Below are 24,040 nucleotides of genomic sequence, written 5' to 3'. Positions count from 1 at the left end.
ATCAACCTTAATCAGTCAAAAATTCAAACTCAGAAGTCAAAAGGGCATAATGTTTATTAATGTCATGTTTTATAACGTACATAGCATATATTGTGACTTGTTGGAGCCCAAATAAGAAATAATGAGTATTTGAACCAGCAGATGGCGAAATACAAAAAAACGGTTCGCTTAGCCGCAGTTGATAACTGAACAAATAATAGAAGAAGACGAAATATTGGCAGATGTAGAGGAAGAATGAAACAAGCATGGCAGGAAGCATAAGTAACACTGCGGCTCCGATAACTAGTTCTCTATCTAAACTACAGTCTTTAAATGGATTGTTTGCGATATATAAGAAACAAGGACCGACATCTGCAGACGTGTTGAATACACTCAAAGAAGTTTTACTCAGGGGTAATTCGGCAGGGGCGGGAGTCAGGACGTGTGTCTGTTGTCATGTGTTGAAGCTAACAGTGGCGTGTTTGGTGTCTCTCTCTTCTAGAAGCTGGTGTACAAAACCCGAACCCACGGAAGAGGAGGAAGCAGAGCCTGAAGATGGGCCACGGAGGGACGCTGGACAGTGCTGCCAGCGGGGTGTTAGGTAAGCGGCTTGTTGGTTGTCATTTCTGCCTTAGCTGGGTTGACGCGGAGCAGATATTGGTAGAAAAGATCCACCCAAACACACAGTTACAGGCGATGTACCTTGATATTTCTCCAAGGGCTGGGTATGGTTATTAATTACTAAGTAGGGCTGGGCAATATAGCGCTATAAATCGATATTGTGATATGAGACTAGATATCGTCTAGGGCTGCACCATATGAGGATTGCAATTATTGTGACACATATTACGATTGTGATATGATTCACGATATTGAAGGGAATGATCATTTTCCAGGGCTACCGACTAACTTTTTGCCTTGGTTGCACTGGTGCGCCTAACTTTTTTATTTAGGTGCACCAGCACAAAATTTAGGTGCACCCAAATTTTTCCTTGCGTCGCTGTTAACGCCGAATGGCGATACACGATATATAGCTCTGTATTATAGTTGCACCCTTACAAGTTTTGGTCGCACTCTAGAGCCCTGTTTTCATTGAAACATATTAAAATAAAAAAATATTATAGTGTGATTTTCTTTTTTGCGAGGATCTGTTTTTCTTTAGTCTGTGGGATACGATGTGTAGGCCGGGACGTCTCTGCCGTGCCACAATACTTCATTCAGAACGGTTTGACACATGTTTTGCCTTTAACAAATATTTGCCCCCACTGCGATTTGGATATAACCTGGTCCTACCAGACTCTGGTACATTAGCCTGGTCCTACCAGACTCTGGTCCACTAGCCTGGTCCTACCGGACTCTGGTCCCACTAGCCTGGTCCGACCAGACTCTGGTCCACTAGCCTGGTCCGACCAGACTCTGGTCCACTAGCCTGGTCCGACCAGACTCTGGTCCATTAGCCTGGTCCTACCAGACTCTGGTACATTTCATTTGTCCAGAGAGTCTGGCCTCTCTCCGTTGACAAGTGTTAACTTCCTTGAAGGCGGGTACTCTGTTGAAGTTTAAAACTATTGGATCTGCCATAACCAATCGCTAACGGTTGGTCGTGACGTATGTCATGCACATGTGCAACAAGAGGGGAGACTGACAACAACTATCGGCTTATATTTAGCATTAGCATCGCTAGCATTAGCCTTAGCCAATTCCTTCACCACATAGGAGCGAGCTGGAAAATCAAACTGTTCCCGAACCCCGTGGGGAGGAGGGCCACAACATCATGGCCACCAACACAACTCAGCAAAGACTGTTCTTGCTCGGGCTTTAACTTCTGGATATTCAGCAGCATTGCTGCCACAACGGACCGAATGGCTTCGCTTGCATCTTTCTAGTGCACATCCTCAACGTCATCGTTCTCAGCCACTCCCTCTGTTCACTGATTTGACCTAATATCGCCTTAGATTTTGGATATTGTTATGTCATAATGTGACAGAAGCGTTACAGTAAAGTGATGTCATTTTCTGAACTTACCAGACTGTTCTTGCTGTTCTATTATTTGCCTTTACCCACTAAATCATTATATCCACATTACTGATGATTATTTATCACAAATCTAATTGTGTAAATATATTGTGAAAGCACCCATTGTCATCTACCTCGGAAATCCAGAGTTCTCACGAGAGCACAATTGTAATTAGCTCAGCGAGTCACTCTGGCATTGAGTAATGATGCTCATTAACTATGCCCTGGTAGCCGAGCTGCACCAATCACATCGCTGTATCTGATATAGGCGGGCCAGAGGCCAGCTAAACAGATGACGACAGTTTAATCTACCAGTTAGCTCCTCTGGTAGCTAAGAGTTTAATCTACCAGTTAGCTCCTCTGGTAGCTAAGAGTTTAATCTACCAGTTAGCTCCTCTGGTAGCTAAGAGTTTAATCTACCAGTTAGCTCCGCTGGTAGCTAAGAGTTTAATCTACCAGTTAGCTCCTCTGGTAGCTAAGAGTTTAATCTACCAGTTAGCTCCTCTGGTAGCTAAGAGTTTAATCTACCAGTTAGCTCTGCTGGTAGCTAAGAGTTTAATCTACCAGTTAGCTCCTCTGGTAAGTAAGCGTATGGGGCTCTGGATACGTCACCCCGTGTATTGTTGGGATTGGTCGTAGTGTTATCCAATTGCGTGCAGTGAGATTTTCAGATGCATGCTTGGTGCCGCCCCTCGAGTTGGGCCATTTTCATTACTCAGTGCCAGACCCTTAATCTTTCGGATATGGGTCTGGATTTCCAGGCTAATTGTCAACCCTACAATGTAGTCGCAATATTGATATCGCGGTACTTGGTCAAAAATATCGTGATATTTGATTTTGTCCATATCGCCCATATAGGGCTGCACAATATATCGTTTTTTTTACCGTTATCGTAACATTAACTGGCACAATACACATATCGTGAAAGGTTGCGACATATCGTAAAATACACAATTTATTTATCAGTAGAAAACTGCACTTTAATACATAACTGTCATTTTTTTTGTGGCGCCTTTTATATTCTATTCAATGTTCAATAAGAAAATGTTGGAGATGATTTTTCCTTTTTATGTTTTAAATTCAACAAGCAATTTGTGGTAATTTAGCAGAATACTTCAGTAGAAATGCAGAACTGAAAACACTATCTGTTTATCACGAGTAATATCGTTATTGCGATATTCAACAATGTTATTACATATCACACTTTTCCCTCATATTGTGCAGCCCTACTACTGTGGCAATAAGGTGAAAAGCATGTAGTGTACAAGGTTATGGATCATTTTGTTTAAAACATTTTGTTTTAATTAACTTTCAAACATTCAATGGAAGTGTTGGGAGCAAATCCACCATCCTATTTTGTGCAAAACTTATTCCAAAGTTCAGTCAAAGCTAAAATCAAATGGGTATCTTCCAAAGTTAGTCTTTTAGTACAGAATTCCCACTTTTTGTTTCCATACCTACACCACGCCTCAAGGCAGTTACACACCGGGCCGATAATCGGACATCAGACCGTCTGGCGAGGTCGGTGACTCGAGTCTGTTCGGTGTGTTCCGTGCCGTCGTCCGTTGGAGGAGCTGTCAACCTTCATTTTGGCCGACCCGACATGCTCAGTCAGAGACAGGACAGTCGGGACTCACCCGGAAATGGCGAGCGGGATGAGCCTCTCAAAATCTGCCAAATCTTTTAAACTGACCTTTGTTGATCTGAAATGAAGACAGATTCAGCAACTGCACGGCCTGTTTCTCTCTTCAAATGTTTCCAGAAACACGTTTCGGGGAACTATTTTAGTACAATATGAGATCGTATTCTGAACAAGCCGCCATTATTGGCCGGTTGAAAAATCCACCCATTGACACGTTCGTCCAATCAGCTGCCGGTTTTCATTTTTGGGCGACAATACAGATTAGTGCCGCCTGCTGTTATGGAGACGTATTACGTCTCGTCTCTTCGGTGTGTTCTGAGGAACTTTTTTGACCAACTCGGGGAGACTGATCAGTCCCACTGGCTTTACTGCCAACGGTCGGCATCTGGTTGGTGTGTAACGGCCTTCAGCAAGTTTAAAGTTGAATTTGTTTCTAAAAAAAACTGTCACCTGATTTGTGTGACTTCTGAAGTGTCATATTACAGTGTTTCCCACACATAGACTAATGTGTGGCGGTGCGCCTCAATATCAACACCGGCCACCGCACATTGCGTTCGTTATTACATTTTTTTTTTTTTTTTTTTTTAACGCTATTTAAAATGCGCCTGGCTGGCTGATTGTTTCTTTGCGCGACGCCGCTGAGTCACGTGACGATACAATATCAAATCACAAGAGAGGGGAGGAGGAGCAAAGTGTGCCAGCTCCGCGCTGTGACAGGAGCGGCACTGACGCACACACAGACAGCCAGGTCTCCTCTTTGATGAAACCGCAGCGGTGCATACTGGAGAGAAACTAAAGTATTGATCTCATTGCACTGGTATTGATCAATACCAATACCAATGTTGGTATCGATATTTGGATCGATCCGCCCACCACTAGTGCGCACTATTGTAGCTCCTGTGTATCTTTGTGGACTGCAAACTGCAAGAAATACCGACATCTGCATGCATGTTTTATGGGCATTTTATTTTATGGGCGGGTGCAGGACTTAAAACAGTAAGGTGATTTCTCCATGTTGTTAGGTTGTCATGTAGCTGTTGCCATTTGTGATGTCGCTTGTTGTGATTGGCTGAACTGAGCTTTAGACCTGCAACAATTGGTCAATCAATCGATTAGTCGATCGGCAGAAAATAAATTAGCAATTAGTTTGTTAATCTAATAGTTTTCGAGCAGAATGGCAAAAAATGACTGATTCCACCTTTTTAAAAATGTGAGTATTGGCTTGTTTACTAAGTCTTCTATGACAGTAAACTGGATACATTTGGGTTTTGGGCAGTTTGTCAGACAAAACAAGACATTGAAGACATCACCTTGGTCTCTGGGACCTTATGATGGACATTTTTCACTATTTATTTTGCTGACATTTTTATAGACCATTAAAAATAATTATGAGTTGCAGCCCTACCTGAATTTGGACAATACCTTGACCATATGCCAGCATGGATAAAATTGTAATAAAAGAAGTCCTAGGGCCACTACTGTAAGGTGAGCAAAATCATCGGTATGTTGTGTGGTCTGTGTTGGGTGTAATGAACATTGTCACCTCTAGGGGCTGCTAGCAGGGCTTTGCTAACATTGTCTCTGTGTCTTTCAGTTGTTGGTGTTGGGAATGGCACAAAGATGCTCAGTACAATGTTGGCTGGTTCTAAGGTGAGTTTGTTTGTACTTATGTTAACAAAAAGTCAATTGATATGTACAACAAAGCTGTAAAGAGCTATATTAACAAAACAGTTCTGCTTCAACAGAATGTGTGTTTTCATAACGACGATTTTATTTATTAGTATACCATACAAAACAATAAGACTTGTGCGTCTGTAGATTAGTTAGGAACATAACACACATTTGATAAAAGCTGTGAGCAGCAATATGTCATTGTAGTGTATTACTGTCCAGATATAGTCAGGGAATACAATACTGATAAGAGAGAAATACAAGTTATAGTGTGTTCCATTTGTGCTGAAAGTCAGATTTTCTGAGGTCAAAGTCGGAAACGCGTGGTTTATTAAACAATGTATGCACAAAATATATAAACAAACCTTTTTGTTATTTCAAAATGAAGACATACAGTAGATGGCACTATATCAGAAGTAGTGCTGGGCAATATCGATATTTTTACCAAATACCTCGATTTTGATATTGTGATGATATTGTAGGGTTGACAATTGGTGCATCACAAAAATACTTTACTACTACTATTTACACAATGTGATTTGTGATAAATAATCATCAGTAATTTGGATATAATAACTAAGTGGGCACTGGGCGCATAAAAGAACAGTCTGGTAAGTTCAAATGGAATCAGTTTTGTGTGTGTGTACACATTAGAGTCCGGATCGGGCCAAATTTTTCTGTCCGAACCCGACAGAACCATTACCGAACCCGACACTGTTAAAATCTCTTTTTTTTTCTCATACTAATGACACATGTACGTTTGTTTGTGTGGAAAGCTTTTATTAAGCAGCTGTAGGAAGGTATTCAGAAATGTCAACAGATGAGGTCATCAGCTGACGGGGCAACAAGCTCACGTTAATAAGCTGTTAAAATGTTCAACGTGTTAACCTTCACTGCTTGCTTCATTTCCGACCGTGATCAGAAAGCCAGAGGAGACTCGGTACCTCCAGGGCTGCCGTTATAACATGAATAACTCTGCTCCGGTCGCATTTACACGTCTGCTCCTCTTTCTCTCTCTCTCTTCTGACCAGCTTCCACATAGACACACACACACAGACAGACACACATGAGCTCTCTTAAAGGAGCAGCAGCACCATTTTACAACAAATGTCTTATCACGCTGATGTGACCGTGCCTGGCCCGAACCCGACCATAATTTCTAAATATCTGTCCGAACCCGGCCAGGCCCATCGGGTACCGTCGGGCTCGGGGCGGGTATCCATGCCTTAGTACACATACAAGGAATTTGACTGTGGCCTGAAGTTGCTCTCAATGCACACAGTTCCAAGAACTTAAGATGGAGAATTCTGAGGTAGGAAACGAAGGGATTGTATGAAGCACTTTGTGCTACATTTTTATGTATGAAAAGTGCTATATAAATAAAGTTTGATTGATAATTGCGGACACAATGACGGTGCCTCTGCTAAATAGTCTCAGGAGGACCAGTTAACCATAGTCCTCACAAATCCACCAGAGGTTAGAAACGCCAACACAGAGACAAAGGAAGGGGACGGCCATCTGGCCATAATTAGGGTCATCTGTCGGAATTTCCAGCTGCTCCGGAACAATCACGAAAATGAAACGTTGTCGATATAGACTACTCTCGACTGGCTGCCACAGAGTGTTGCCTTGAATTCGTGAAATTAGTTTTTGCTGCGTGCCTTCACGGTGAACAGAGAATCCAAAAAGGGAATAAATCCTTGATCCTTGATGTAATAGGGGTCCGCGTTTAACAGCAAAACTATATCAAAACATCAATTTACAAAGTCTGCTACTCGCCTGAGAAGCTTGCACAAGTTACACTACTCATCCGGAGTAGTATATTTCACTGAGGACAGTACATATATTATGACCAAATGAAACACGTTGCTCCTGTTAAATATTTGAGCGGCATGAATATTTCCAAATTTCAACAGTTCCATATAAGTGGTCGTTTATACACTGACAACTTGGTGATGTATACCGTTTGTTTTTCAGAAATATGTTGCTGTAGGGGAACTGGGGAAAGCAACAGATAACCTTGATGCCACTGGCAGTGTGATTCTGGAGAAAGACTTTGGTAAATATTGAAGAAGAAAAATAACATAATTTCATCCAAACAGCATGCCTCTTTTTCTGCAGTCTCTATTTTACAGGATGATGTTTATGTGTTTTTTGCCCACAGAACACATAACCAGGTTGGCCATTGAGGAGAAACTGAAAGTTTTCACTGGTGACATAATGCAAGTTCCTCCACTGTGAGTAAAGCCGTGTGTGTGTGTGTGTGTGTGTGTGTGTGTCACAGCCCAAATCACCATGAACCTGGGTGTTTTATTTTTGTAAAGTATCCGTCTGCTCTGTGGCCTTCCTGTTGTTATACCTGACACATTTGCTCGCGGAAGAAATAGAGGAGACGGCGAAACGATCGCTGCAGCGGGCGGGCCGCCGCGACCATCTGATGATTTTAAAGGACAGATTGGATAACATGGGCACTTCGCAGCTATTGGCGGTGCATTGACGCCCGGTGTGTTTTGGCTCTAACACTTTAATTTTTTTGATTCCGTGGTGTTGTAGTTCTTTCTTTCACTAGTCCAAATAGAATTTGCTGTATTACGACTACAAATGAGAACAACATGCTACTTATATTGCAGCCAATCAGCTTTCATGTTATGGCGCGAGTCTCTTTCTGATTGTACCACAGACATAACCTGCAGAAACTGTGTATCCCTACTGATACAACTGAATGACATAAGTTGACAGTGGTATCATATACCCCTAATCACAGGTGGATTCATACTAAATAGTGGCAGTCCTAGTCTTTCCTAACCACAGACTGTTATGGTTGATAGCTAAAGTTAGCTAAATTAGCATGGTCATAATTCTACAGCCTTATTTAAGTTTAAACTATACGTGACGTTACTCGATACGTCCAGTCTTGTGCCGATGCTCTGACAAGCAAAAGCCCCACTGTCTTATGTCCTGATAACTGTTTAGAAAACGGTTTTATATTTTATGGAACTCACAAACTGCAAGAATCTGTCTCGTGTTCATTTATTTGCACTGTGCGTCGTTCGCATAGAGAAAACTCTTGGCAGCAGGCGGGCGTGTGGCGAGCGTAAACGTGACAGTTTGTGGGATTGCGCCCACTTGTCGCGCCTCTCAGTGAAAATGAATTATGAGGCGCGTCAATTGCCCCCCTTCTGAAAAGACCTACAAGCTGTAGTGTGTTGTTTCTGTCTCCCCCATGAGGAATTCTAAATAATGATACACATGATACAAGCCCCCCACCCACCCACTCACTTACACGCAGTTGCTAGTAGCCATGGAGGACACGGAGGATTATAAAAACATGATGGACTCTTCAGAAGAGGTCATTATCTTCACTTGAGTTTCTGCTTGAAAGTCACCGGACGCCACAATCTTCTGAACATAGTCACACTGAGACATAGAGAGAGAGTTGTGGGGAGCTGATAGTCTTAATTAGCTTAGTAGCAACTAATTTGGCAATGGCTTGAATGTAACAGACGTTTATTAATATCAAAAAGTTACGCACTAAAGCTTTAAAGTTGCAACATTGAGGGAAAGAGGGAACGCTGCCGCCTAACAGTATCACTCTGTGATATGAGATGGATGGATGTCATGTATAAACTCTGTTCTGAGTGCAGCTTATCTTTTCAATTAAATAGGCATCTTCAGTATGCTGTGCTTATTGATTTTCTGTCATTTCAGCTACTCTGCACTGAAAAAGGACGGCCAGCGCCTGTCTGTCCTGCTGAAGAAAGGTCACAAGGTTGAGGCCAAACCAGCCAGACCAGTCACTGTGTACAAACTGACCCTGCAAGAGTTCAAGCCTCCTCTCTTCACTCTTGGTTAGCACACGCTGTAGAATGCAGTATTTCTTTCTTTCTTTCTTTCTTTAATACTGACTTCTGACATTTCAAAATAGCATTTTTGGTTATCTTTGCCTGCCGTTTCCGTTCAGTTAAATTGCACATTCAAACAAACCGCTGAAATGGTTTTATTTCTACAACAGATATCGAGTGCGGTGGTGGATTTTATGTCAGAAGCTTGGTGGATGACCTGGGAAAAGGTGAGATAATAATGAATTTGCTCATCAGCATCAGTGGTGGAATGTAACTAAGTACATTTACTCAAGTACTCTACCTAAGTACAAATTTGAGGTACTTGTATTTTACTTGAGTCATACCTTTCTACTTCTACTCCGCTACATTTCAGAAAGAAATATTGTACTTTTTACTCCACTACATTCATCTGTTACAGCTTTAGTTACTTAAGATTTTTTTTCACACCAAACACATGTAGTTTATGTAGGCCTACAAGTCCAGCTGAAATGATCAGACCATTACACACACAACTGTCTGGATCCTTTCCTGTTTCTAAAATGGGAGGATTTTTCAGCATTGAGTACTTTTACTTTTAATACGTTAAGTACATTTTCCTGATTTATACTTTTTACTTAAGTAACATTTTCAATACAGGACTTTTACTTGTAACAGAGTATTTTTACATTGTGGTATTAGTACATTTACTTGAAGTGGCTATATGTACCTTTCAGTTTGTGTTGATTCTAGCGACCCCTTTGGACTAAAGCGATAGTGTTTTTACCACACCTGCTGTTTTCTTTACGGTGCTGTGTTGCCCACTGTAGATTACTGAGTTAGTGTTATAGGGAGGTCATATAGTTGGGATGAATTTGCTCAGACAGAAAATCATTCATTTACAATAAGAGAATACGTTACAGATGCATCGTTGCATTTTAAGTGTTGCATACGGTAACTTAGCCTAGTTTGGATGTGTTGTGAAAATCGGACCCAAGCAGAGGCATTAATAAAAACTATATAAAACTAGCTAGAGCTGTAATCGGGCCTTAAAAGTTAGGCCCGACAAGTACATTTTGATTGACAGCTTTTTAAAAGCCCATTTACAGCCCAACATGTATTCAAATGTGTGCACCACACAGCTCTTTTGCCTTTAGTCAAGAATGAGTCATTTCTACATGTTTTAACATCATTTATTCATGACTAACGTCGGCTATAGGTCACCTGGAAGTTGGAACAAAGAAAAAAAAAAAAAAAGTTCTCCAGGGGCCAGCCTGTTTCACCTTCTCAGCATCCATTTTCACGCTAATCGAAACACATCACCTGACCGCTCTTTTGCCGCCCGAGCCCGTGTAAAATGATAGAAATTTACGAACCCATCGGGTTCGTGCAAAGATCTTTAGCTCTATAACTAGCGTTCTTTTCACTTAGTCTCATTTATGTTACACGTCATGTATGATCATCAGATGGAACATGATCATCAGATGGAACATTACACACTTTCAGAAACGTGTAAAAGTTACATATAGTCACTTTAAGTAAAGGAAGTGAATACTACTTCTACCACTGATCAGCATGTTGATGGAAAAGTCAATAAAGTGAACTAACCCAACCTGTCCCATGAGAATAACCAGTACCTGTGTGCTGCAGCGCTGTCTTCGTGTGCCCATGTGAAGGAACTGATCCGGACCAAGCAGGGTCAGTTCACCCTGGAGGAGCACGCCTTACCCGAGGAGCAGTGGACACTGGAACACATCCTGCGCTCTCTGCAGCCCTGCCCCGACTCGGAGCTTCCAGACGCCGACACCTGAGGAACACCCGACACCTGAACGGGACCCAGGGTGAAAAGCTGGGCTTTCAGTCTGTCATGGTTGTCATGGTCATGACTCAACTGCTTGGCTTTTCCAATGAAGGGAACATCCGGTCTAGGCGTGCCATTGTCTCCCGGATGTTTTTAGGGCATGTACTTGAATGAAGTGTGACGAATTGAGACGCATGTCCAAACCCATTGTTGTTTGAGGAACCAAATGGACCAGTGTAATTATACACTGTACTCGTGATTTCTAGGCCACATTCTGGTGGTTTCTGTTTGGTCTCTGTCTCACCGGCTATTTACGATTTCAAGTTAATTTTGTAAATAATTCTGTATTTAGTAACAGCCCCACTCCATCCAGCCTTGGTCTTCACCTGTTCATATCCTCCCCTTGTATTACAGAGCTAAATGATACACACATACAGTATACACACATTTACACTATCTGACAATAGGACCATATATATATATATATATATATATATATATATATATATATATATATATATATATATATATATACATACATACATACATACATACATACATACATACATACATACACACACACACACACACACACTAGGGCAGGGAATATTGCTTGAAAATTCACACAATACTTGAAACAGAATTGCAGTGTAAATAAACATTGGAGAAAAAATATTTCACATTGCAGGATTTATGATTCATGCTGAAAGGATTTAAAATGGTTTCCTTTTTGTATAATATAAATATATAAATATAGTTACTGCTTTCAGTCACAACTGTGGGGAATCTGTAAGATGAGCAGAAATATTAACTTCATTTATGTTGTGATATAATGGTATATCGATATTGACTGATATGAAAAGAAGTGTTGTGATAACATTGTCTTCATTTAGGTGGTCTTGTTTGAAACACCAGCAGCTCCACCTTCTGTAGCCATGCTGAAAAAATTCCTTTACAAAGCAGGTGAAATATATTGCTCAATATACCTGGAGGTTTGTTTGTGGAAGTGCCATGATCTCAACAGTGCTCCTGAAGAAGTCCTTTGACGTGAATGAAAGCAAGTTCTGTTCTTCTAGTACACTGTGTATAGCTGCTATTATTATTTTTGTAAAGATTGGTGTACTCCACATCTGAAAGTGTTGGTGTGTTTATACAGCCTGTCTTAATTTGTTTTGCACTTGCATATTAAATAAATATTCAAGTGAAACCATTCTTCTTTGTTAAATACAACACCATTTCTAACATCATTCATAACAGAGTGGCTTCTGGTCATATAGGAACTATATTTTTTTACTAGGCATCACTGACTGCGTTTAGATGCACATAATATATCAGTTTTTGCCTATATTTCGAAAAAGACGATATTCCCACTAAGCTGTTTACATGGCTAATGAAAGTGAATACTCCACTAACATGCAGCCGTGCAAAATACGATTTCTTAAGTTTTCCAGCAGTGGTGGACTTGTTGGACCGTGCGAAGACAGCGTCCCTCTTTCTTTCCTTCAACCAGCTTCTTGAAAAGGTCGGCGTAGTGATGTGTGCGCATATCTAAAAAGCTGTTGACCTCTTCCTTTGTGTTGGCGTTCTAACCTCTGGTGGATTTGTGAGGACTATGGTTAACTGCTCCTCAGATCTCTGCAGGGTAAATCCAGACAGCTAGCTAGACTATCTGTCCAATCTGAGTTTTCTGTTGTATGACTAACAACTAACAACTTTTGAAGGTACACATGTTCCACCAAAACAAGTTCCTTCCTGAGACTATTTTACAGCGGCTCCATGCGGAGCTTAGCGCCGCCCATGACGTTGCTGTGTGGACTAGCCAGACCCTCCTCCGCTCCGCAGCGTGTGGATGGTCTGGCAAAGCCAGACTACGGCAGCTGTAACTGGTCCCCTGGCACACCAGAGAAAAGATTTTCTAAATGTAGATGTATTGTTTCATATTTTTCCCAAATGTCTTTTCCCCCTCTCCTTTAAGCTGACTGTTTGAAATTACTAAAACTAACGTCACTGCCTCAAGTACAGGAGAGGCATTAGCACAGCACACTTTGGGGTTCAAGTGTCTGAAGAGACTCAAAGTACCTGCCAGATGAAGTGCTATAATTAGACTGTACCATGGTACAGTTATGCTGGTCCATATTGCAGATGATGGGTCACATTTTTGACTCATTTCATAATTTTGATTTGGTAAGTCATACTTCTGACTTAGTATCTCAAAATTATACTTTTATGTCTTAAAATTGAGATGCAAGTCAAGTTTCTTACAGGTTTTGAATGAGTGTCTTTAACTAAATATATACTGTAATACTTTGTCAAAAGTGAGGGATACTCACTCCTGACAATCACTAACTTTATTTCTGAATGTAATCAAGTTAAAGTAGAGGTGGACTAGGGGTTTGGGACCCTTTTTAAAAAGTCAAAATTTCGACTAAAATAAAGACTTAGGAAATAACATTAAGTCACAATTTTGACTTAAGCCTAAATGTCCCAATTTCGATTTAGTGGCAAGTCAAAAGTATTAGATACCAAGTCAAACTGTGACTTTATCTCTTTATAATTGATATTGTTGATGGTAACATTAACATATATGGCGCCAGCTGCCAAAGAAGCAGCAGCAGCGCCTCGGCTGAGAAGTTATCAATCTTTTTTTCCGACAGGAGCCTGACGCCGCGGAAAGCTGGCCGGATCAATGCGCTGCAATGATTGTCTCAGACCAAATATTAGCCGTTTGGTGATTTCTTTCATGTCTTCAAGGCTGCTCATATCCCTGTTTGCTCTCTGAGTCCACTTTATCTAAATTACCGCCGTTAGAAAGTTGCCAGTTAGCGGCGCGCGCTTTAAAGACGCATCCCAAAATCGAACCATCGGATTGGATTAGTGCGCAGATTTATCAGTGAGGAGCAATAGGCTTCCTCTCAACACTGGAGCGTGATTTGTGACCATATCGTTAATGAAGTCACCTGGTAATAAAACAAATCAAGATGGTCAGAGAGAGACAGCTTTTCTGTTCGTGGTGAAAACGAGAAGTTGTCGGTTATTCTTTATCACTTTGCGAAAACGTATCTGAGGAGATAAACGTGCACTTCGAGGACCTTTTAAAACGCTTTGCATTCGTAGTCTTTATCATAAGTATATCACCTCAACCGCACTGATAACCTAGATGGATTTCACAGGAAAACTCCAAACATTCAAATCATGAGTTAATCACCCGCTATTCAGCTGCACCGCCGGGATGAGGATCGCAGTTAACTTGTACTACATTGTTAAAGATAACACTCTAAAGTGTTTGATTAGTCAAAGACCCATTTAACGAACGTCTCTGTGCCGTGCATAAAACCAGAACAATATAACACTGACAACACTGAGCTCATGCCATTTGGATCTGTTTGTAAGAAGAAGAAAATTGGGGAGGGGGGAGTGGGAGCCTATAGGAATATATTAGGAGTATTAATAGGAACTATACTGGTGTAAGTGAAAATATGAAAACACCCATTCATATTTGATTTCTGTATTTAGTTTAAAATAATATGACAATAAGGGGCCACCTCAGAGTAATAGACAAGTATAACATGTACATGCTGGCATGTTTGTACTTCATCTCAGTGAATATATAGGGAGGCAACCCCAAAACTCAACAACAGGGTAATAATTAACGTTGAGAGGAGTGGAGGAGTGTGACTTGATTCCTGTGCCTGTGTGGGTGTGTCAGCATGGAGAGGAAACTGACCAGGCCTAGCGGCCTCAGGCACAAGTAGTGCATATAGCCTACTTTAAGTAGTACTGATAATAATTGGACTTAAGTAAGATTTTAAATGCAGGTTTTTTACTTGTAATATTTGTTGTTTTGCTCTTTCTTAAGTAAAGGTTATGCATACTTCCACCACGGGTTATTACACAATCACATGCATTCGCCTTCCTGAATGCAGACTAGAACACAGAATCACAGTCTTTCAGTTGCATTAGAAGCCTTGTTGCCAAAAGGCTCACAATATATGAAGATTAATAAAGAATACATCAAATGTAGGCTACAGATCTACTTGAAATCAGTCAAACGCAATGACAACAGACCGTTCTCATTTCATTTTTAACATTTTCTTCACCTGTTAATGTTTAGGTTTCTCAGTGGGGAGATAGAATCTCAGATATTTCTTTTTATTGCCGATACCCTGACAGCTTTATTTTTTGGAGGGGTTGTTTTCCTGTGAAGATATTATGTACTGACGCATTCCCTGCTTTCCAAGATGCACTCTAAGAAATATCTGTGAATTACAGTGTCACTGTAGACAGGAATTGTCTATAGAACGTGATTCACAGTTTCTGTTTTAGTTTTTTTCATTTCATATTGCATAATTTGTGCTCCGACATCTTCTGGAAGCCACAGAGGTCGGTTTTGGGAGTGTGTCGCTTTTTACCGGATTTTAAAAGTTTTTTTTTACTGACGTTTTTGTAGCTTTTTTTCGACTTTTGACAGTTTTTACGAGGTTTTTGTCGCTTTTTCAACACGTTTGAAGTCCGGGTAATGAGCTGGCAGTACCTTTTCTATTATTTCTTAGAGTGTGTATTATTACCCGGTCGCAAACTCATTCTGCCTAAAGCGCTTTCTAGTGAGAGAAATGCGAGATGGTCCTAATATTCGGAGTAAGAACTACTTTTGGCATTTAAAAACAAAGGCTAAGCGTTAGTAAATCATCGTTGCACCATTAGGCTATATCACTCACCCCATCGGGTTTCTAGTGACCAGATGATTGGCTGTAGTGAACTGATTCTCCTGAAATACAACTATATTTTCCCTCCTGTCATCTGAGCACTGTGTGGCTCGATTGGAGCCGCAAGTAAGCCAATCAGAAGCAGCCGCTGGCCACCTGCAGGAAGTTAGCCTTCCACTTATCTCCTCCCTTCTCCGCCTGCAGCCAGATAACAGCCCCAACAGTTGGTCCAAGCACCAGCTAGTCCCCCACCGCAACTTGATGGACACCAAAACACTCTAACGGTCTCCTCCACAGCCCCGAAACACTCTTTTCATGTGTTTGGGATAGTCAGCGGACTGAAGTTTGCGCTGAAAGTTCCAGTAGATGTGTAGTACTATGTGAAAGAAGTTGTTCAGAGATACTGCCGATAAAGAGGAAGGCTGTAGGAAGAGAAAGGAGAGACGTAGCTTTAACAGTTCCAGCGCGCAGCGGAGGTAAACAGCACCATGAGCGTCCCGCTTTACGCACCGACTCCAATCCAGCCGGCTCACCCGACACCATTCTACATTGAGGACATTCTGGGGAGGACTGCCACCTCCACCACTATCTCCTCGCCCTGTTCCTCTTCTTCTTCTTCCTCCTCCTGCTCCACTCCGATCATTCCCACACCGACTCTCCCGTCGCCCAACTCCTCCTTCACAAGTCTCATCTCGCCGTACAGGACGCAGATTTATGAACCCACACCGATCCACCCGGCACTGTCTCACCACGCCGCTGCTGCGTTGAGCGCGACGTACGCCTCCGCCGGGGCTTTCGCCGGCTCCATCTACCCGTTCCACCACCACCAGCACCACCGCTCCATGGGGGAGTACGCACAGGCGCTGCTGAGGCACGACCCTCTCGGTGAGTTGGGCAAGTGTGCGTAAAACTCATAGACAGGTTTAGAATGGTATTTTCAGGTATAGCCTACATATTCTTTCTTCTTTAGAGTGAATGTCATTTACAGCACCACCCGTGACAATCTACAATCATGTTTTTGTTTCCTTGTGTGCTCTAACGTCAGTTCCACGAGTGCAGACTGTTGGCATAATGACTCTTTCAGCAGGCTATCTTTAGTGTCAGGCTACATTACAAATGATCATTTTTCAAAAGTCCATATTTTGCATGCTGCCTTTTCCTCATGCCTTATTGTACATAATATGATGATCTGCTTCTGTTGTGAGACATTAAATTCATTTCGTCCAAAAGAAATCAAACTTGCTTGGATGATGTAGCAATAGAAGCCCTTTTTACCCTTTGCATGAGTACTTTTTTGTCTTCACAAGCTTCGTTTCAGTGCCAACGAAACCATTTTTGCATAGCCTAAGTATATCACGCTTGGTTATGCATGCATGTCGAACGCAAGACAGTCTGTTCATAAACAGATTGCAGGGCAAAGGAAGAGTCTTTGGACGTGTTCTTTTCTTCAGCTCATCTCGGTCCCGAAAGAACATTTCTGCACTGCCTTACCACGCACATATGAGTCACGCTGTTATTGTGACAGACATGTTTGGGGCCACAGCAGGCAGGCCTGTCCATTCGGTCTGCTAGTGGTGGTGGTGATAGGGGTGGGGGGTGGCGGGAGGTGAATGGCAACCTTGACTCTTTTTCCTGACTCCCATTGTTCTGAAACATCAGAGGAGCAAATCAACCGCTGAGTAAAACATAGCTGGGCTCTAAATCACTTGTTATTTCACTGCTTTGTGTGTGTGTGTGTGTGTGTGTGTGTTCATATACTTGTGAGCACCAAACGCCCTTTACATTAAATACTAAAAATGTTAGGTTTTTGCTCCCATAAATGAGGATGAGAAGAAATCGTGTCATATCCCCTGGGTCCATTACGCATGTAAAACCCATACGCTTATTTTAAATTCTGGTCAGCGTCCTTACGTAAGATACCATAAATGTCGAGTTAAAGGAAATGCAGACACTAAATATTTCAGGTTGATGCAGTAGTAGGCTCATCAGATAGTGGGCTAATGGGGAATAAGGGCTCATGGGCACAGGAGTAAGGGTTTAGGTAAGGTGTGATCATTGGTTTACATTAAATAGGTTTAGAGGTTAAGGATTGAATCCATATTATACTGGCTGGGTTAGAGGCTGTGAGTGATGGTCTTCTTGAATATAGTGTGACAAGCTGATCGTCTAACTTTGTGTTGCACTGAACGAGCCGGGCCTTTTCCGTTCATAGCGGAAGCCGTGAGTCTGTCGATAGGAGTAAATCTGGTTTCAGAAGCTGTTGAATGTTTTCCTGGCTCACCCCGGCCAGCCGCTTCCTCGGGAGCTCGCTGCACGCTGCTGATTATTTTATCGACATCCTCAATACAGACATATTCAGGAAACACTCGGCCTCTGATAGCCCGGGATCCGTTTTTCACATATTGTTGCACTTCCTCTGCCTGGCCCACGAGGATGTGGCTGACTTTCTTCATGGTTGGCGGCGAGAAGAAAATCAAGTAAACAGAGCAGCACATCAAGCCTGATGGGATCTTACCACAAAAAGATCAAGTCTCATTTAAAGGAGTTTAAACTAGGCTACAATAAAAGAGGAAGGGGCTAATGTTAAATACATTAAAAAAAAGTAGGCTATGACCTCACACCGCCTTACATGTTGACTAACAAAAGCTGACTAAATAATAGCCTTTCAATAGCCTAAAACATGTCAGTTTCACCCCACAACATAATCACTTACAAATAGCCTCTTCACTGTATCAGGCCAGCACTTGTGATGTGTCTTGAGACTATATGATGTGAACCAGTAATGATTTATTTATTTGTTTGTTTAACAGGGACAGATCAGATTAAAAATATGGTCAAATAATGAGACCGATAAGTAGGCCATGTATCTGAGTTCCCCCTCCTTTTTTTAAGAAGCCTATCCTACTGTATGTGTCCAATCAACAGTACTTTAATACGATCATTCGTTTTCCCCCTGACTTCATGGTGGATCTTTCTTTTTAAACTTTAGGACAAATCCTGCCTTTCGCATATTTTTCTACAGCTATTTTTCTCACGGAAATATATGGGAACATGCTTTCTGCCCAGCGTAACTGGTTGACAAGTATAGGCTATAGCTAGAAAGTGAGAAGAAAGAGTATTTTTGTATTTGTATAGCAGCAACAAGTGCTTTACATAAAACATTAAAGAGCAATTTAAAAATAATTTAAAATAGAATGAAAAAATAAATAAAACAGAAAATGAAATAGAAATGGAAACGCCGTGGGCTATCAGGCCTAATCATAAATCAATCAGAATCCTCCTTAATAGGCTAATATCTGCAAACATGTTTTATGTTTTATGAGCTTTACTGTAGCGTACCATATGTATTTCCTTTCATTCGCTACAGATTGAAACCGGAGCAGGCCTGTACTTCGCACCGTAAGAATGTGTAGAAATGTGAAGACTCAAAATGACTCGAAAAGGGGTTCACCTTATTAATTCAGGTTAGCAAAATAAGCTCCATAAACTAAGGTCTATTTTACAAAATCTTTCCTGTCATGACATTGTCGTTGAGAGAATAGATCTCATGGGACAGGATTAGCTAACTTCCTTTGGAAAGGAGCAGCAATAAGAAGGGCTGACAGCAGTTTCAACCACAACAGATTTACATTGTATCAGTGAGAGCAGAGGGCACGAGCGTCTGTTGGTGGATGCCATCGCCTATAATCACACCACAAAGCAGGAAGCACATGAAGCGGATATTTGGCCATAGTTTTCACTCTGTCACGACCTTCCTTAAAGAGCAGTGTGGCGGCCGCAGCCTGTGCTATTGTTTGTTCCAGGCCATTAACTGGAGAGGAAGCCAGACAAGACAAAAACAGCCCTGATTACACTGCTGTGGCCTTTCCCTCAAATAAATCGGTCCAATAGTCGTTTGAAACAACACGGAGAGCTGTGCACTAATAAGTGGATCATGTTTTTAGTGGACTATTCCAGTTTAAGTAGGATGGGGGGGGGGGGAAATCGAAAATCGTTTGTGATTTTTGTGATGATTTTGAAAATTGATTCTTTTCCCCAGAATCGATTTTTTTTAAATTTTTTTTATTTTTACCAATGATTCACCTAAATATTTTCTGTTTATGTGGCAGGCTACAGCTGACAGTGACTACGTCATCCGTTTCCAGCAAAAGCAGAAAATGCAGAAAATACATTATTGTTATGTAGGCTACTTCTTTACTAATGACATAAATGTCAGACTGACATTCTGACATTCTTTTTAGAAAACAATTAGTTTTCATAAATGTCTCATGATGTATTGTCTCTAGAAGTGTATTATTTATTCAACTTTTGTTTTTGTTAAAGAAGGGGAAAAAAAATCGCAATACTCAATACTATGGAATGGCAGTACTTCTAGGATCGCAGTAAATGAAAATCACTGTGTAAATCGGATCGGCACACATGTCTCGTGAAAGAATCAAATCGGGACAAAAGTATATATATATTAAGTAGCATTGTGCAATTCATTATTTTAACTCAACTCTTTTAGTTATATTGGACAGCATTATAGGCCCATATTGTGGCGTACTTTATGAATTAAATGACATATGTAAATCAGAATCAGAAAAGGATTTATTGCCAAGATAAGTGCACTTATATGAGGAATTTGCCTTGGTTGTTGGTGCATACATAAACATATTGAACATTAATATGAAATAAACCAACAATAAATACAGAAACAAATAACACATTACTATTAATATAAAGTAAAAAAGCTGTATCGATGCGCAAAAATTGTTGAGGGATGTGCAAAAGTTCCGGATATACAGTATAGCCTAAAATGTGCAGAGGACAGGCATATAGTCCAGTATGTATAGGATTAAGATTAGATTTCAAATTGTAGATATTTCAAATTGACATTATGTAGGCCTAGGCATATGTCAAGTTTTTAAATTATTTATAAAGGCCAGAGAAGTGCAAGATATCTTTTAGAAAGGGTTTTGTTCCCTCCGTTTTTTTCTGCGTAATCTTTTTTTCTAAGCTCCTTTTTATTTATGTCAGTCTGCTCTATTCTGTGTGACGGGTGTGAAAAATATATACTTGGTCCATTCACCAATCAGAAATGCCATAGATATCCTCAGATATTATGAGGCTAAATGTGGACTTTCAAATGAATATTCGGTCCTGTTTCCTTCTTCTCTAAAGGGAAACCTCTGCTGTGGGCCCCCTTCATACAGCGGCCCTTACATAAAAGAAAGGGTGGCCAGGTCCGGTTCTCTAACGACCAGACGATCGAGCTGGAGAAGAAGTTTGAGACGCAGAAATACCTCTCACCTCCGGAGAGGAAGCGACTGGCCAAGATGCTGCAGCTCAGCGAGAGACAGGTGAGCAGACTGGAGCTCGGTATACCTCCCGGCTCACTCAGCAATACGAGACCACGTGGATGTCTTTACATCCAACATTGACATGAATTGTCCCATTAAGTAGGTTGGTCTATTACAGGGATCGTCAACGTTGTTTTTTAGGCCAAGGAGCCCTAAGCTGAAAGAGAGACCGAGTAGGGACCCCCGTACTATATAGTATACAATTGAGTTGCATATTAAATTTGGCCACGTGGATGAAAATGAATGGATATTATTATATCGTTCAAACATAATATTTTAATGTTAACATGTGGAAGGCACAGTGCATCCCTTAACTGTATGGCTACCATAGTGGTTACCTTAGTAACCTTATCTTCAATGCTTAAATTAAATGTTTTTTTTCTTCTTACGAATAGGCCATTTTAACTAGCCTATATTATGTTGGCTCCATATTAATGTATATGTTCAGACATTCTAATTAAAAAGTTATTATTTTTACACATAATTTGGCGGGCCCCCTGTTGAATATCTCTGGTCTAATTGTCTAGAGGCGCGCGCGTGCAGAGGAGATGGCGCTTGGCGCGTGAAGCATAGATAGGCTACTGCGCATTTCGACGTCATGTTATTGAGGGACGTCATGTTATAAGCAATGCTAAGAAAGAAACGTCTAGGCTAGAACTGACCCAATAGAAGAAGAATTTGTCTTAACTAATTCACTCCTTTAACACACACACACACACACACACACACACACACACACACACACACACACACACACACACACACACACACACACACACACACACACACACACACAGGCCCGAAAATACACACATAAGACCGATAGACCAGAGCAGGGTTTCTGTGCTTTAGCCGACCGGATTAAGACATAGGCTATGAGATTCTAATGAGCACTGGTGAAGTCTAAATAATTGGTAGAGAAATAGCATCACAATAAGCGTAGGCTACTTTAGCAGACACTTGGACATTGGGAATGACCGAATCGGGAATTAGGCCTATTGAGAATGAAACCCGATCTCCAATCGCCACATTCTTTGGATGAAAGCACAACTAGGCCGGTCCACACACATTTAAACTGCTTGTAGGCCTAATGTTTTGTGCTGTTATCATTTTAACAACTTATCACTTAGTTTGTTATGCCTACGTGTATTCCCTGTTGAATAAAAGGAGGATGTCATTTGCTAATTTTTCATTTTGTCTTTCAGGTTAAGACCTGGTTTCAAAATCGACGAGCAAAGTGGCGAAGACTCAAACAGGTGAGCGAGGGATTCATGGCACGAATGACGTTCCTTCTTCGGAAATAGTTCTTCTTAGGCTACTCCTTTTATTAACTAGGCCTAACGGTAATAATTACATTTAATACATAAACGATCTATTATCCATTTGCATCAGGAAAACCCTCAGGGAGGTAAGAGGGAGGTGGAGGATGAGAGTCCCGCCGGGAGAAGTAATAAAGGAGACGAGACGACCGAGCCTTCCGGGATCCAGAACCCGGAGCAGAGACACACAGTCCCGGCCTCGGACGTGGCGCAGGCGGGCCGCTGCGTGCGCCCCGTGTCCCCGCATCAGGCGCACACCGAGCTGGACTCTGACGTGTCCGATGACACAGACCAGGAGCTGGACATAGAGGAGGACGACGACGACGACTACACACTGAACCCATAGTTGGGACACTGACACTGGATGCACCCGGGGCGGCTGTGGCTCAGGCGGTAGAGCGATCGCAGGGTTGTCGGTTCGATCCCTGGCCCTGCAGTCCCTTGCTGAATCGTCCTTGGGCACTGGACACTGAACCCCGAATTGCTCCCGATGCTGCGCCATGCATCGGTGTGTGAATGTTAATCTGATCTCACACACCTCGTACGGCAGCCTCGGCCACAGTGTAATTGGATGTGTGTGATGAATGTGAATGTGTGTGGATGGTAAACGGGGCCTGTAGCCTAATATGTAAAAGCACATACAGTCATTCGGAGCTGGATGATGAAGATCACTGGACTGACTGCTCTGACACTTGTTCATTCACCTTCACTTCAGTCTCTTTAATCCAGGATGCCAGACTAGTTCCTGATGTAATATTAAGGTAAAACTCAGTCCCCAAAAACTACATTTCACCATCTCCCAGTGCCTTTCACACAGGACTGTCTATCTCTATTGGACACTTTTCTGTTTGTAAATAATGCATATAGCACGCTGCTGTATTTGTGTTGATTGTGTCTGTGTTATGTGTCGATCACTGTAAATGAGCAGTAGACATTAGTGTCTGCTGTACTGTATGTCGTCTGGGATGATACACGTTCACGTCTTTGGGCCGTTACCTTCAATCATGATGTTCCATTAAATAATCAATGTAGCGCAAATTATGTTTTGTTGTGTGATATCTAATAAACTATTTTTGTGGTAAGAACACATTTTGGAATTTGGAACAGCTGGATATTGACTGTGAGTTATTGTTTGGTATTTATTTGAAATAGAAAATAAGGAAATCAATATATTACGTCCTAATGTTTTGAATTGGTGACCATCTATAACTCGGCGAAAATTAAAATGACAGATTAGCCTACAATAAATCAATCACTTGACATAAATATAGTAGGCCCAGGCCATTCATTGAAAATAAGAACCAATGGGGCTTTAGCCTGGCCTTTTCTAAAACTAATCAGATTTGGTAATGGGCTGATTGAAGTTATAGCCTAAAAATAAATTACATTTAAATAATCCAACTATTTGTAAGGACAAGTTGTAAAAAAAAAAAAAAAAGAAGAGATGTAAAAAGAATGATGTATACAAACGCTAAGTTAAAGCTGACTGCTCACTGTAATAGGCAATGTTTGTCTTTATATTTCTGTCATGTAAAATAAAATAACAAAAAAGAGGAAATATATAATAACATAAGAAAATGCAATTCATTAGGCCTGCAATTCTGATTTAGGACACCAATTTTTAATTATATATATTTTTTAAATATGTAAAGTTAAGAAAAGAATACAAATTCCAGACATGGGGTACTACAGATAAAGACAAGGAAGAAATGTATTACAACCTGCAATATTTTGTGAGGTTACATAATC

The 24,040-nt window shown here is 41.2% G+C and overlaps 2 protein-coding genes across 2 annotated transcripts; both read left to right on the top strand.

Moving 5' to 3' along the window:
• The first annotated feature begins 200 nt into the window (after nt 1–200).
• trub1 (TruB pseudouridine (psi) synthase family member 1) lies at nt 201–11,417 on the top strand. Its single transcript, XM_078279493.1, has 8 exons — nt 201–393; nt 482–580; nt 5,232–5,287; nt 7,286–7,367; nt 7,473–7,545; nt 9,017–9,156; nt 9,321–9,377; nt 10,777–11,417. Exons 1-8 carry the CDS (start codon nt 246–248, stop codon nt 10,935–10,937), a joined length of 816 nt encoding a protein of 271 aa, XP_078135619.1. The 5' UTR covers nt 201–245; the 3' UTR covers nt 10,938–11,417.
• A 4,411-nt stretch (nt 11,418–15,828) lies between these two features.
• On the top strand, nt 15,829–23,378 carry hhex (hematopoietically expressed homeobox). The gene is made up of 4 exons (XM_078279797.1): nt 15,829–16,515; nt 20,794–20,972; nt 22,178–22,228; nt 22,365–23,378. Exons 1-4 carry the CDS (start codon nt 16,119–16,121, stop codon nt 22,635–22,637), a joined length of 900 nt encoding a protein of 299 aa, XP_078135923.1. The 5' UTR covers nt 15,829–16,118; the 3' UTR covers nt 22,638–23,378.
• Nucleotides 23,379–24,040: the final 662 nt, after the last annotated feature.

The sequence above is a fragment of the Sander vitreus genome, chromosome 21 (assembly GCF_031162955.1).
Source record: "Sander vitreus isolate 19-12246 chromosome 21, sanVit1, whole genome shotgun sequence".
In the NCBI taxonomy this organism is placed as follows: domain Eukaryota; kingdom Metazoa; phylum Chordata; class Actinopteri; order Perciformes; family Percidae; genus Sander; species Sander vitreus.
This window is presented reverse-complemented; position numbering and strand designations above follow the sequence as displayed.